This window comes from Pundamilia nyererei, unplaced genomic scaffold, assembly GCF_000239375.1.
Source record: "Pundamilia nyererei isolate P.nyererei 1_Seehausen unplaced genomic scaffold, PunNye1.0 scaffold00008, whole genome shotgun sequence".
Lineage (NCBI taxonomy): Eukaryota > Metazoa > Chordata > Actinopteri > Cichliformes > Cichlidae > Pundamilia > Pundamilia nyererei.
Window position 1 is genome coordinate 6,637,356 of NW_005187409.1, and position 15,635 is coordinate 6,652,990.

General features: G+C 40.0%; 1 protein-coding gene across 14 annotated transcripts; it reads left to right on the plus strand.

Annotated features, from left to right (window-relative positions):
- Window positions 1-213: 213 nt before the first annotated feature.
- LOC102193607 (zinc finger protein 77-like) lies at window positions 214-10,237 on the plus strand. Of its 14 annotated transcripts, none has more exons than XM_013908195.1 (9): window positions 214-388; window positions 1,093-1,141; window positions 1,571-1,957; window positions 2,197-2,324; window positions 2,974-3,034; window positions 4,520-4,549; window positions 8,055-8,173; window positions 8,324-8,441; window positions 8,572-10,237. In XM_013908195.1, exons 3-9 carry the CDS (start codon window positions 1,633-1,635, stop codon window positions 9,543-9,545), a joined length of 1,755 nt encoding a protein of 584 aa, XP_013763649.1. In that variant the 5' UTR covers window positions 214-388; window positions 1,093-1,141; window positions 1,571-1,632; the 3' UTR covers window positions 9,546-10,237. The 14 variants fall into 14 exon arrangements, with proteins under 14 accessions (XP_013763649.1, XP_013763646.1, XP_013763654.1 ...); XM_013908192.1 differs by having other exon boundaries at window positions 214-370; XM_013908191.1 differs by lacking the exon at window positions 214-388 and adding an exon at window positions 437-833.
- Window positions 10,238-15,635: the final 5,398 nt, after the last annotated feature.

Genomic DNA, 15,635 nt, shown 5'->3' on the forward strand with positions numbered 1-15,635 from the left:
CTTGATGCTTTGCATTCTCATAATAATAATAATATTAATAATAATAATTCAGTTTATATATCGCCTCTTAAAAACTGTCAAAAGCGCGGAATGCCAGGTTAAAATTAAAAGCCAAATATTAGTCAAAACACTTTTTGAAATGGATACGAAACACAAAACTATTAAAAATAAATAAATGTACAAATAATAAATGTCACGACCTCCTACCGGAAATTCGTGCCGGGAGGAAACGTCATATCACTGCGCGGCGGGAAAAGTTCAGTCAGGAAATTTCAGGTTAAGCTGTGGCCTTCTGTTTTTCAGTGTCTTTGCTGTTCCTAATTGGTTCAATTCAGTTCAGGTACAGAAAAACAGCTTCTCTCGCATGCAGGTAAAAAAAAAGAAGCAGGTTAGTGTTGTATGTAGCAGACGAATAGACCGGCTTGTGCTGTATTAGATGGTTGCCATGGTAGCCGCTGCGTTTGATACCAAAGATGGCGAGAAAATATAAATATTGCGAACGGAAAATATCTGTCTGTTATTAACTGTATTTAATTTTCACTTGCTTCAAAAATATTGAGCGTTTTAATAAATCCGTGATTACTTTGTTTTTTTTTTCTACTATAAACCGACGTAGCAGTGACGTACCCGTTTCCTTCTTCTTCTCTTGAGCGAAATGGCGGCTGAATATGTTAGGTTTATGTACATTAGCTAACGCAAAACCAATTTAAGACGCAATTTTGTTATCTAGGCGCCATAATCGGGTTCCTTCTTTAGTTCTAGTCTAGCAAATTTCTGGGTTGAAGGCGAAGTTCAGAAAGTCAAGCCTCGAAGGAGTTTCACTGTGCCGCACTGTAGGTATTTGGATAGATAAGGAAATCACCCGCCATGTGTTAACAGTAGCCTCTCTGAAGTGGTTATATTTAAGATAAAATGACGCATGCACGTTGTAATAGTGATTATTCGTCTGTTCGACGTTAATTTTGAACCGGGGTTTTAATCTATCACCATGGCTTATAGTAAAAATGAAGTGGTTTACGAATAGCTGTTTATGAATGGTGATCAAATGTAGTTAACCGTCTGGGTTAGGTTTTTACTGCTGTTTTTGTTCAGTTTTTTTTCCTTAAGGAAATACGGGAGAGTGAACTACTTGTCTTACCAGGTAACTAAACTTGCATGCTAAAATAAATGCAGTTTAAACCTTTCTGTTGCAACATGTGATGGTTTCCATACAGATTGATGGAATAAATGTAAACATGAATAAAATAAACAACCTAAAAATACATCCACCAGTGATATTTTTAAAAAAGTATTTTTTAACTAAATCAGGTTATGAATGATAGTTGCTCTACCAGATGGGAATAAGGGAATAAAAACGTGTATATTTGCTGTTTGTAAGTCCTGTTCTAAGTCCAGACCTACTTATCATTTCCACCTAAATACTCTTTTATGTATTTAGCGCCATAACATTAGGTGGAAAGTTATGGGGCAGAGAGGAGACTTTATCAGCAAATATACACTTTAAATTGCTGTCATAATTAATGTAAAGCTTGTAAGAATACCTAACTTCATCTCTAATCCCTGTGTTTAGGAGTGAAGCCACCACCACACACAAATTTATGATACTAGGATATCTGCAAGTCACTTTCAAAGATGTCTGACATTCTAACACGAGGGTTCAAGGCCCAGCTGACCACAGCTATGGAATCTATTTCGAGGAGAGCCGTGTTTGAGATAATGAAGATTTTTGAAAACACATTGTATGACAATCAAATGGAGCTGGCACAGAAAGGACAAGAGGTCGCCCAACTTAAAATAAAGCTACAGACAGCAGAGCTAAAGCTGAAAGAACTTGAGGATGCAAGAGGAAGACAGGTAAAGACGAATCAAATCCAGACGAATCCGTCGCAAACAGAGGTTGAAGTTGTCACCGAAACTCCAGGACAGTCTTCTGAGGTCCCTGAGATTGATTTTGAAGGTATAATTTTAAATGTAGTTACTTCTTTGACTACATTATGACTAAATGACATTTATGAACAAATAGGTGTTACTGTTTATAACCTCCAGGGCAGTGGTGGAGTGCGTGTGCAGAGTTGATCATAATTGATTATTTGATTTAATCTTGGTAGACTGTTGCAAGATTATTGTTACTCAGTAAAACAGTTGCCTGGCTTAACTTTAAGCATGTTTGCAATTTTTGTGCATTGGTTTGTGCAGTACCCGATGACTGGTGTTCTCCTCTGGGCTACGAGACAGTGACCAAACCAGATGAAGTTGCGTGTCCCAGTGTACGACTACGGCCGTTGTCCATACCTCTGTGTCATATTACAATCACCAAGGATGAGGTATGTAGTTGAAGGTAGAACTGTGGATGTAGCATCCTTAACCACCAGAGAAATCTGCAACTTGACTTTTATGTTTTCAGAAGAGGAAAAAAAACATCTTCGTTTTGTGACGACTTGAGGCTCGCTTACAACGTTTCACAGAAAACTGAAATTTAGGAGTGCAATGATGTGTATACAGCTACATAGTTTGTAAGATGAGAATTTACAAATTTGTTGGGTTATCAAATGTTATTGATTGACTAATTGTATTTAATAATCATATGAGGTGGCATGCAATGCACACGGGTGCATTATTATTACTTTCACTAAGTGGTGAAAACACATTTTTAAAAATGAAACTAATATAAACAATAGCTAAACCTTTAAATCAAACCGAAATTTACAAATGCATGTTGAAATTGTGCAAGTTCACCTAAGATGTTGTGGCTCCTAATGACTTGATAAAAAAATTAAAATGTTTACTGCACTCTTCTGTTCTGTTACATCTATTTACTTTACTTATTTACTTTAGCTGAAAACTAAAAGAAACAAATTCTTCAGATGATGTTTGTCTCTTTATGCAAACACAGCTCTATGAGCATTTCGTTTACTTGTAAATTGCCCTGTTAGTCTTTGGAGATTATCATCTATATGTATATCTATATTTTAGGCAGTTCGCTGTGACATTGACTTGAACCAGAGAAGAAAGAGTGCCAGGAGATCCAGTAGAAGTGAGTCTTAATTCTTTTATTTACTATTTCATGCCAGAAGTGACAGCACGCCTCTGTTTTCCATGTGATAATATTGTTGGTGGGTGTTGTGAGCAAAAGTTTCAGTGAATCATCAGATCTGTTTATAGTTTTCTACTCAGCAGATATTTAATTTTGCCTAATTACTTGTGCCAATTAATGGAGCAGCATGATTAGCTGTCTCTTCAGTGAATCTGTCATCCTGAGGTTGAACTGGAACTCCCCCATGCTTGAAATACTATTATTTTTCTGATCTGCACCCTCACTGAGCTCAGTGTAGCAGCATGTGAACCGGTTCCCCATCTATTGTTGGATCTGGTTGGAGTGGCCCTACAACTTGGTGCAACTCTCAAGAGCAGAGATGATATAGAGACGTGTCACAACAGTGAACTGGGGTCTGCAATACAAAGAAAATCCAATGTGCCCAACCTGGGCAATCAAGCTAAGCAGTCACATGAAGGCGCTTGTCAACTAAAGAAGTTGGCACAATCTAGCTATCAGCGTGTTCACATGAAAGGGTGGGTGTTGACAGAGTGTGACCAGTAAGAAATGCGAACCAGTCTACTGACATCGGGGCAACTGATTTTACAGAGAAAAGGTGAAGATGTTAAGTACATAATACAAGCTGAAAGTAACACATCTCCAAAGACAAAGCAGCAATTTGAGTTTGCGTGGGTTTAAAGATGTTTGGTTATTAAGACTTAAAAAGACCTGCTGTGTTGTTATAAAGTTCAACCTATTTGAAGTAAGGATGGAAAATAGGCAAAAATGTTGTCTGTAAGTTAGCTGGGTATCACAGCTCTGTCATTAAGACTGATTAGAATTTGATGGATTCAAATTGTTATTCATTAATTTGATATGTAGATGTGCATCAGAGAGTTTTAGATTTTACTGTCTCAGATGCAGCCCTGTGGGGTTGAATGGTCTGAGAGAAAAGAATTTATATAAAAACAGAATTCAAATTTAGGTTTACTTGCATGTGCTTTTGATTTAAGATCAAAAAGTACAAGAAGGTTCCAAGTTTTAGGATCCTGTATTAATGCTTGTAAAACAATGGGATTGTTGTTTACACTAAATAGAACCAATTGTATGCTAAAATAAAAGATACTTTAAGCTGCTTTCTTAAAAAAAAAAAGCTCAAATAAGTCTCCAAATATACTTGAGTGTGTACTAATAAATCACAAAGCCTTTCCAAGTAAAGTTTCTGTGTATCCTATCAAGTATAGCTTATAAAATTTAAGCTGCAGCTCTTCATGTGGATGTGTATTACCAGTCTGCAATCTGGCTGATCTAGGAATAAGAAAGTGTAAGAAATATCACCATTTTCCCCTTCATATTTGCTTATTCAGTGCTCAGCTTGTGATATCAGTTAAATGTTTGCATTAGTTTATTTCAAAATGCAAATGCACAGTTTGGCATATAACATTCATGTTATGTTAAATATTTTTTCCATGTTTTTCTTCACAGTTTCAAATTTAAAAGAGAGCGAAAAAACAGGTAAGGACAAAAGATTTCCAGCACATGATCATTGGTTTCAGAACATTAAAAATGATGTGAAACTGTTACTCCATGATATCAAAGAGGAATATCCGGACCTAATTGCTTTGGGACATCATAGACGAAGGAGGAGAAAATTAACAGGACAAAAGCAAGAAAATGAAGTGAAGAGCAGAAGAGGGCAAAGAAAAACTGCATCAACTGAGACCACGTCCAAAGAAGATGAAACAATGGAAAGTGGCAGCAAAAATGCTTACTCCTGCAAGATTTGCAAAAAAGTTTTCGATACAGAATTTGGCCGAGATGTGCACGTACGATCACACAAGATGTGTCGAGGCTGCAAGAAAATCTTCCCATTTCCGAGCACACTGAGACATCATAAACGTAATTGTGCAAAACTCAAGAAATTGTTGGCAGCCAGCTCTGAAGGCAAACCAGCTGATAAAAGAGAAAACCGTACGGCAAGCAAAAAACAGGCCGTCAGTGAAGAGCGCACCCGTTCCTCAAGCAGCAACAACAATAAGGAGGGAAATAAAAACGCGGGAAGGTACCCCTGCACGCACTGCAGCAAGTCATTTGATTTTCGGTTCAAGCTAATAGAGCACATGCGGATTCATACTGGTGAAAAGCCGTATTCATGCAGCATTTGTCAAAAGACGTTCCGCATTGCTCAATCACTCAGATTGCACATGGTGAAAAGACACAACGACCAAAACACGGAAATAAATGGAGACCTATATTGGACCAAACCTTTAGAAGAGATCGAAGAGAACACGGGGGGTTCAGTTTCTCCCCGCAAACACACGAGTGAGGAAATTGTGCAAAACAAAGAAAGGCTTCAGTCAAAGAAAAGCTCCAGATGGCAAACAATGGGCGTGCGGCACAATCATGGCTTCATGTGCTTATCCTGTCACAAGGTGTTGAGGAGCAAAATAATCTTGATTGAACACTATCGCATCCACACAGGAGAGAAACCCCTAAAATGCGACAGGTGTCCTGCGATGTTTCGTACTAATGCGCAGCAGTACGTGCACAAAAAGAAGTGCCGCTTTCCACCGGCAGCTATCCAGTGCAAGAAGTGTGGGAAACAATTACCCTCACAAGAAGTTTATGACAAGCATGTGTCTAAATGTAAAAATTAGAGGACTAAACCAAAGGACTCCTCTAGTACCACTGTGGACATTGAAACACTGAATTTTGTCTCTGGTGGCTTTAAGTTAAACTGTACTGTTTGTTTGTTTTTGTTTAATACAATTACATGATTGTCTTTCATCTCTGGCATATTTTAAAACAATACATAAAACATAATAATCCACAATCAGGTGATGTATGCTGTCGACAAATTGGTATGAAGAAATGTCACTAAACTAAGAGTTACAGTTTTTTTTTAATCCACCTAAAACTTTTTTTCACTAATAACATGAAAATACATTTTGGGGTTTAAGCAGTGGTTCAAGCTAGTGCAAATGTATACTAACCCTCAGGAATTTCAGTCTAAATACTTCTAAAGATGTTTTTGGTTTTGTTTGGGTTTGTTTTAAATATATTAAATACCTCATAAATTGGGATAGTTCTGTACTTCAAAAGTTCTGTAAAACCAACATTACCTTAAAGCAGACCTGCACTTTGACCATAATAGTGACTGCAGTAGTTGTGGTAATGGATACTGAAAGATACATAGATCCCTGGTTGCTAAACTCTATTTTAAAGGCTTACCCTCTTGTTCTTGTTTATAACTTGAGCTAAATGCCATTCTTGCTGTTTTGTGTTTAGCTTGTCCTGTTTTTGTCAGCAGGAATTTGAGAAATCGCACGACTTGACCTTTCACATCATCCCAAATTGCCTGATGTGCTTGAGTGCTTGAGCTTTTCATGTTGACTGTATTTACTGGAAAAAATCAGTTATTCTAAAGGTTCAACTTGTTTTATATCTGAAAACATTTCATTGTTCTGAGGTTTTGATACCTTTGCAATTTTTATACAGTTCTAAATATATTTTGTACGTTTGTTCACTGTTTTTGTTTTTTGTTTGTTTTGTCCAAGTTTACAAAAATATGAATGTGTTTTACCTTTTTATCTGCTCCAAACCAAATATGTGTTTTTATTTTGGTCGTGTGGGTTTTTCTTTTTAACCTATATGTAATAGGTGATCTTACAAGCCTGTTATACTTTTTCTTTGTAATCGGACTGTAATTACTAGATTGAATCGTTGTCACTTTTAAATAAAACCCCTATTTTATACCTTTTGTCATTTATGCATTTAATATGAATTTAGAGAAGATTCAAATTGCAGCAATAGGGATTTTCGATGAATACAAATGAATGTGCTCTGAACCATTTAGCCTTGTTATCGCGAGACTTGCGGCGGTGATCACGTCGCAGTTACCAACCTGCTAGCTCAAGAAAAACTACATTGAGTGTTGTTTTAATGCTCAGTGAAGATATTTTCCCACCGACTACTGTCGGCCATTACGGTCCTGTGCTTTTGGTCGTTTCTTCTTCAGTTGTGCTGTGAGCTTCAGGGCTGAATAGTAAAGGCTACGCTTGATTGGCTCCCGTGTTTACACGTTAACCGGAGGTAACGTTAGCTAGCTCGGTGTAACGGCACTGAACGCCTTGCCTGGTCACAGCCAGTTTCTCAACGCTAGACTGAAGTTAACTATGTTTATACTCTTCTTCCATACAAACTGGCTTTTTACATTACAGCATATTGCTTGCCATCATCGTGTGTAACACTAGCAGTAGCTTAAGTGATAAACCATATAGGAGTTTTTGTGATTATTATAACATTACTATGAAGCAGTACACATTGTAGATATCGAGTTATAAATGCTGGCAGCTGTTATAAATGTCTGATGGCGTAATGCTGTAAATTGGCCGTTTAGTATGGCAGCATCTCATGGCAGTTCATAGATGCCACGGCAGAGTGTATAGCGGTAGCCACGTCGTCCGTCTACTCCCTCTGGAGGCAAACCACAGAAGAAAACAGCAGTGGCAACCAGCTGTTGTCATTAAAACAGCATCCACAAAACAAAGGACAATGGAGTCTGTGAGGAGCGCTTTCCATGCTCAGCTGGCCACCGTCATGGACTCACTGCTGGCAGCAGCTGTGTGCGAGATAGCCAAGATCTTTGAGAGCAGCCTGTGTGAACAGCAGGCGGAGCTGGCGCAGAAAACCGAGGAGCTCTCCATCCTCCGGTGTAAGCTGGAGAAAGTGGAGAGGAGGCAGAAGGCAAAGGGTGGAGGGAGCGAGGAAGGAGAGATGTCCTCAGGAGACAGAGAGGGCAGCTTGAGGCAACAGACCCTGACAGGATCAGGTATTACAGCTGTCTTTGTCTGATTCAAGCTGGTTCATGAACAACTCAATTTGGTCATCGTCACGTCATCGTCATCATATCTATACCTGCTCATCCCGTTATCAGCTCCATTGAACCTGTTGTGTTCATCATTATGTAGATACTGAATTAGTGCCAGAGATGGTTACAAATTACAGTTCTCTCGCACAGGACTGAATATGGGAAAAGATGTCTCTTCTCATTCTGACCCAGTAGAAGGAGTCAGCCAGAGCCTTGGTAAACTGAAGGAGGAGGTCAAAGGTCAGGATGGAGCTTCAGTAAAGCACGAGGTCAGACCCTCCCCTGCCTCTGTGTCATTCAGAAGTTGCCTGTTTTATTAAACTGCAGCAATTAAGTCTTTATGACTTCTTAACATTCACCTGCTAAACTTTTCCTGCCTTTTCTAAGTCTTATAGCTACATTTTACTTTTTCAATTCAGCGTGCTGGGTCACGGCCTGGCCTGGGGTCTTTCACAGCCCAAGCGCCAGAGAGAAGCCTCGCAGCTGGGGACGAGATGCAGATTGATACCCTGACTGCTACACAAGCTAAGACAAAATGTAACTAAGTCACAATCTATTGCTAAAACAAGAGAAGCTATGAGAATAAATAATCAAAGCGAGAATAATAGTGAGAAGGCTGAAAGTAGCTAAATTGTGGGTATTTTTTTTCTTCCATATTTCTTTGCAGTATCTCACTGGGATCAGAGCAGTCGTGGTGCAGATCACAGACCCCTTCAGGATCAAGCCTCTGCCCCATTTCTCTCCATCTCCCAGAGTGGGCGCTGCTCCCCCAGACCTGACCCTAGCCTAGCTCAACCAGGTGAGTGGTTACCTGGGTTGGACACCACCCGAGGTGGGGTGTCCAGTCTGGAGAACCTACAGGCAGACACAACCAGCTGCACTGGTGCAGCTAGCAGCAGCTCTGGCACAGATGCGCCCTGCTTCAGGCCTGGTTTTGGCTCAGATGAGACCAGTAACGAAGACGATGACAACTCTTTCCCATTTCTGGACCAGGAGCCTGAGAACCAGAACTCCAACCAGAATGCAGAGAGGGGGGCCCAGCAGGATCAATCCCAAGCCCCACCTGGTGAGTCACTATGGAGACCAAGAGACGAAAGGGGTGGGAGAGCCTCCATGAATAACACCCGGCGAGTCACAAATTTTGGAAACAGAGACCCTCTCCGACCCCAGTCTAATACACAGCTGCTCACTTTACGACACACAAACGCTCTTAGCCACAATCCAGCTTCAAGTGGAGGGAACGGCCGACCTTACACCTGCCCATACTGCACAAAGTGTTTTACGTACCCCTCCCACCAGCGCAGACACCTTTTGCGCCACACAGGAGTCAGACTGCATCCCTGTCAGTTTTGTGAAAAGAGCTTCCTCACTCCCTCTGAGCTCACTGTGCACACTCGCACACATACAGGGGAGCGGCCTTTTGGCTGTGCTCAGTGTGGTAAACGTTTCGCCCGCAGCGGGAACCTGAGAGCGCACCAACGGGACGTTCACATGGGGAAGAGGCCCTTTGCTTGCACAGAGTGCGGAAAGAGATTTGCCCACAGGGGAAACCTTAGGGTGCACAATCACAGAGTCCACCAAGGAGATCCCTACTATATGGATAACCAGCAGGAGCCTGACATAGTCCCAAATCCCATTTAAAAAGATTTTTTAAATTAAAAAAATGGATCTGCACTTTGAATTTCATTTGCACGGTAAAATCTAAAAACTTCTTTGAAGGTTGCCTGTATTAGTGAGCACTTAAAATAGTTTAAAATACTTCAGATTTTTCTTTTATTTGTTTCTGTTTTGAGACAAGTGTTAAATTAATTATCCAAAGTTTAAGCTGCATTTATTGACCCACAGAATCAAAGTTCGTTTCTAAATGTTTTTTTCAGTTTTGACTTATAATTTTGGGTCCCGCAAAAAGAAAGCTTCTTATTTTGCTGTATTGTAAATGAGTAGATGTGATTTTCCAAGAATAAGAAACATTGGCTGCTGATGTGAAAAATGTAATAATAATGATTCTCCAGGCTGACTTTATCTTCCAGTGATGTTCTTCCCTGAATGTGGACAGTTGGTAAATGAATCCAAGCACCTTTTCATTATTTAATGTGACAAAACTCCAAAATAATAACAATAATATTTTTTGTAAAGCGAATAAAGAAAGACTAGTTGGTATTAGCTTAGGACATGTGGCATGCAGAGGTAGGATAGCACATCTGTTTCTTCACATTTGTCCTGTACTGCCTATCTCCTCAAACCATTAAGTTGAATGTATTGTGAAAAAAATGGAAATGTGTTCCTTCAACAAGTCCATAATCATGATATTAAAAAACAGTACTTTCCTTTCATCCTGTTTTTGCAAAGTGAAATTAAACACTGTAGTCATGCATTAACTTGTATTTCTCCTAAGCCTGAAAAATCACTTCACTTCAGTTTGGTTTTAGTTTGGCTGCACAAGTCTTTGTCAGACACTAGGGGGCAGTGCCAACACACAAAAGAGTTATAGAAACAGCTTTGGACAGCTTTGCACATTTTGATAGTGTTGCCCTATATTTCAGATCTTTTTCCCTGATGCACGCACTTGTGTCATCGTGCCATCTCTCAAGCTGTGCTTGTTAGGCAAAATCTAAACGAGAGTACCTCGGCTACTGGGTTTAGGTGCTCAAGACCCAATTTCTCTTTAGCCGTTTGGCTTTAAAAGTGTGCAAAAACAGCAGTTTAATTATTGTTGGAGGGGCCATTCTATTTTTACTCCAGTCCATATCATCAAAAGATGTGCTGAAAGATTTTGAGCCTTTCATAAAACTATATTTGCATATGCTTTTATGAACAACACCATAATAAGTCCCCGTGTGTGTTTTCCTCTCTCCATATAGTTCCTGAAAAAGTTACTTCCTAATTGTGGAAGTGAGTGGATACAGAACCCAGATGTCTCATTCTATGTAAAATGTTAAAAAGTATTTTTCACTCTTAATTATTTAAGTTAAATCAGAATCCATTAAAACTCGAAGTTGGTATGAAATATTCTCTGAGTTACTGCCTCTTTCATGTAGCTTAGGGCTGCAAAAAAGACAGAATTTAGTTCTAATAACACAAACTTAAATAACTTTAACCTCAAGCATGTCTTCTTACGCACAAGCCTAAAAATGCCTCAAGTGTGTAGGTTATGTGGAGGTTGATGGGATATTTGTTCGTGTCTCATCTCAGGAGCTGAGTGATGCCTGGCTGACCTCTGTGTATGTATGTATTCCCCAGGCAGCTGAGTCCTTGCTTTGCTCATGGAAAGATTACATTCAGTGACCTCCCATCCCCCAAAAGGTCACCTGTGTCCGTGTCTCCCTCTGGGTTTTGTGCTCACAGTTGTGAAACGAAAAGAAATCCTGACATTTGTAACAAGTGAACAACCAATTCTGAAGTGAAGCTTATAAAGGACAAAGAGAAAAGCAAGCATGAGGAGTTTTGTGTTTTACTTTATTTGTATTTTTGAATTTGTGAGTCAGATAAGGGCCAGTGCGCCTGTGTGAGTGAACTGCTGTTAATGTGAGCCAATTGAACCCCCCTACTGTGTAAAGCTGCAAGCTCTTACGGTCCTTTTCGGGGCATGCAGTGTTTAAGTACTGTATTTATGACTGCAATGTCAAATGGTAAGCCAAATCTATACATAGACTCAATAAAGGGTTGTGTATATGTGCTTGCATCAACAGGCAGTCAGTCACACAGGCTTTGCAGTGTTTTCTGTTTGTATATTTAGTTATGTGTAATCCCCTTTCTGGTATAAGCAGCTTTGCCCCAGTGGGTAAAAGCAACAAATGAACAGCTGAGTAGTCTGGAAAGACTATACAGCATTACTGCTTTAAAACTATGCGATAAAAGGTTTGCATAAAGGCAAAATTTATATGCAGATATGCTCTAGACTATAGTGCTCTCTGGCATTTCAGCCCAAGTCTTAATAGCTCCATAGTCCATTTGCCCAGTGATCTGATTGGGTAGAAATTCAATTGCTCTCACAGTTGGCACAGAATAATAACTATATAGTGTCATTATGATTATAGTGTTGCCATTCTATATTTCAGCAGGGATCAGGCCATAATGTGCTCACCATCTTTCAGATTATTTGTCTTTAAACTGCTGTACCTCCAGCCACCTCCCTGCCATAGGTCCAAAGAGTCATTCCATCATCATCCCATAATCCACCAGGAGTTTAAACGATCCCCCTGACACCCAGTCAATGCGCCCTCCTCCCCAAACATGTCATGCAGATGAAAAAATGAAAAGAATAATTTTCCCCCATTGACATATCAGTCAAATGCAACTGTGGAGGATGTTTATTTTTATAGATGCACTCCTCTCTTTTTCATTTTCAAACATTTTCTTGTTATTCTTATGGTTGTATTTATGTGTTACCAGTTTCTTTTAATGTGTTTCTGTCTGTGTGTACGCGTTTTGAAGCCATGAGGGATTTAGCACTGCCCCAAGGCTGCTCGTAATCTACCCAGTCCCACCACTCCCCAGGGGCTGTGGTTTCATGCGGGTTGCCATTACTGTAGTGAAACCCCCCCTTTAGGGGATTGCAATGCTGTCTCCAGCTCAAGGCACTGAGTTGATCCATCGTCTGCGGACTGTGTTTAAGCACTCACTTAATGTGCTAATAGTGTTAGACTGGGGAGACTGAAGAGCTTTTAACTTTCATCAGCTAAAGCTTTGTCTGTTAGAAATGCTGATTTCATGGCTGCTGAGTCGAAATTGTAAAATATTACGTGAGGTTCTGGTGTTTGATAGCAAGAGCTTTTTATCAAAGAGGCTGATGGGATTGTTTCCATAGATAAAGATGATGCCTACATGGAACCTGAACCAGGGTGGGGGACTCAGAGGGTCACAGGTAGTGGACGGAATCTCCTTCGGGCGCTGGGTTTCACTGAGCCTCTTCACATGCTGGGGTCACAGAGCGTGATGGAGGAGTGGAGTGGGACTACATTATCTTTCCCTTTTTGGAGTTCCTGTGTGTGTGTATGTGTGCGTGAGAGTCTGCACGATTGAGTGTGTTCGTGTTCTCCATAGGCTGCTCTTGGGTTGCTAAGCAACTCTGTGTCTGCACGGTGAAGTGGGGGTGGGAAGGAAGAGAAGCACCAGGTCAAGAGAGGCAGACATAAGCGTCGCTGCTTCTGATTGGATCTACCAGTGCTCCTGATGAATGATGCTGATTGTTATCATATTGGCTGGGTATAGGCCTGAATCATGTTGGGATATCAAGGTCCATCACCTCCCTTCTTCAGTCATTATCTCTATCAGTATCTGATTCAGATACAGTCCGTTTACCTGTGAGTTTGTGTGTATAAAAAGTGTGTTTTTACTTGAGTTAACACAGGTACAACCACACTACACAGTTTAATCTAATACATAGGTCTTAATTCCCCTAATGTCACATTTTAGATACAAGTGTTTCACGTTTGCAAAAGCAAAAACAGAGAAGAGAGAGTTTAGCGATTCAGTTGTTTTTGATCTATACAGGAAATGTTAGGAAAGGATGGGCACGGGGACTATTTTATAGTTTCCTTTCCATACTCACAGATAACTAACCAATTTTGAGTTAAACAAAAATCAGATATTCAGGCAATTCCCCTAAATGAAAATACCAAACTAAATAATGAACCTATGTGGGAAAATTTGGGGTGTTTTTCTTGAACAGAGACTGACTTTTAAAAGCAATGTGGTCATTAACATTACTCTGATGTAACCTTTGTAATTAGGGGTTTTGTTGTTTATTGGATGGCTTCTGCAAGTAAGGTGTCCCACTTTATATGGGGCTACAAAGCATTTCTGTCATTTGTCCCAGATCAAACATGCCTCACGAGAAACGTGTTGCTCCTAAGGAAACATGCATCCAAACTGAGACCTCAGCAAAAAGTACCTGAGAAAACAGTTTTAACACGTATTGCAACAGAAGAAGGGACTGCATGCGTGTGTAAGAAGATTTTCACATAAGATCATAATAACAAATGTGCATTTGTGCATATTTAACCTGCTTATATGAGACATATGATATATATCCCATCCATATTTAGCTTCTTGAGGTCTAGCAGTCTATTAGCGGGTGTCCTGTGCAATGAATATTGCATCATGTGTGATTCAGCAAATCAGATCTAAACTGTTTACTTCATTTCAGCTAATTCTGTTGTCTCCCACTCACAATCTAATATCCAGGTTGTGATCACTTCAGTCTTTCCTCAGAACAATGTTATATCTTGTCCTTGTCTTACTCACTAGAAATGGCACTAATAATTTTTCATGCCTCCTTCACTTGGATATTTTGAATAATATTAACAGAGTCTGCAGGGGTGTCCCCACCGTTTCTACTGAAAGAGATAGTGAGAGGACACAAAACAGCTCAGATTCTCTGTGTAGGGCAACGAGTCCAATTAAGGGAGGGAATGATGGGTGGTCACGCTCTTCTGTTACCAAGGTTACAGGATGGGTCCAAAGCCAAGCCTTGACAAAAGGCACCGTCTCTACAGACAGAAGAGAGACCCAAGGCCACACAGCCAGGTCCAGGGTCAGGCAGAGCATGGAAACAAGGAAAAGCTGGACTTTAAATTTGCTGCAGCTAAACAAAACTGCTGTAAGTAAGGTGATAATGATAATTACTGTGTGCGTGTTTCCACCTGTTGTAATGATTTGTTTTTCCAACCATAAAAAGTAAACAAGAGGACACTGTAAAAAGTGTTTTAAGCTCTATTATACCTGTTCTTTTATTTTTCATAAATTTACTAAAAGTTCTGACTTTAATCTTAGAATCCTGAGACAAAAGTCAGAATTCTGAGAAAAAAATGTCAGAACTTTGACACCCAGTGTACGCTTTATTAGAAAAAAAGTCAGAATTCTGACTTTAATCTCAGAATTCTAAAATTAAAGTCAGAATTCTAAAATTAAAGTCAGAATTCTAAGATTAAAGTCAGAATTCCGGAAAAGAAGAAAAAAAGACATGCCCACTTTTTTTCCCCAGTGGCCCGAATCCTCTTGCTTAAATGTACTCTTTACCATTATAGGGAAAATTGCACTGTTGAGGCACAAACAGTTACCTTACATTGGTTGAAAACAGAAGGACTTTGTCACATTTACAAGAATAAAGGTGATTAGTAGTAGTGCCAAAGTTTAGTTTTGCAGTTCGATGCTTTTCATTTGCAGCTTTATAATTTCTCACATCAATTCCTCTTTTGGTCTTGTCATAAGTGCTGTGGCAGGGTATTACTAAAGGTTAATACTTACCCTACTTTTGGATGAGCTCTGTGTAAGCACAGTAGTCCCGCCAACCTGTTGTAGGGACAGCCAATCAGAAGGAATTTGGAATAAAGGTAGGGAGGCTTTAAGGGGAGAGGATCTAACGTGTCTCCTTTTACACAGTGAATAAACCGAAGGGCTGGAAATTCCCAGTTTCAGGGACTCTAGCAGAGTCATGATCTAAAAATGCCATTAGTCCACTATAATATGTACAGGTAGCTATACCTATGCATGGGGAAAAAAGGGGTTTGTGGTATATTTTATGCTGGCAGGGGGCACAGAGAAGGTCAGATATGGCAGCAATGTGTGGCGCATTGCTCATCATTGGTAAGTGGTGGGTGGGGGAGGGCAATGCTGGCAGTCTTGGAGTAAGTCAGATAAACAGCTCTTCTTGTTCACTGGGAAGGGGGAAGGTTAAATCCTGGTGGCAGACAGCCAGCACCAGTGATGACACCAACTGTCACTGGCAGC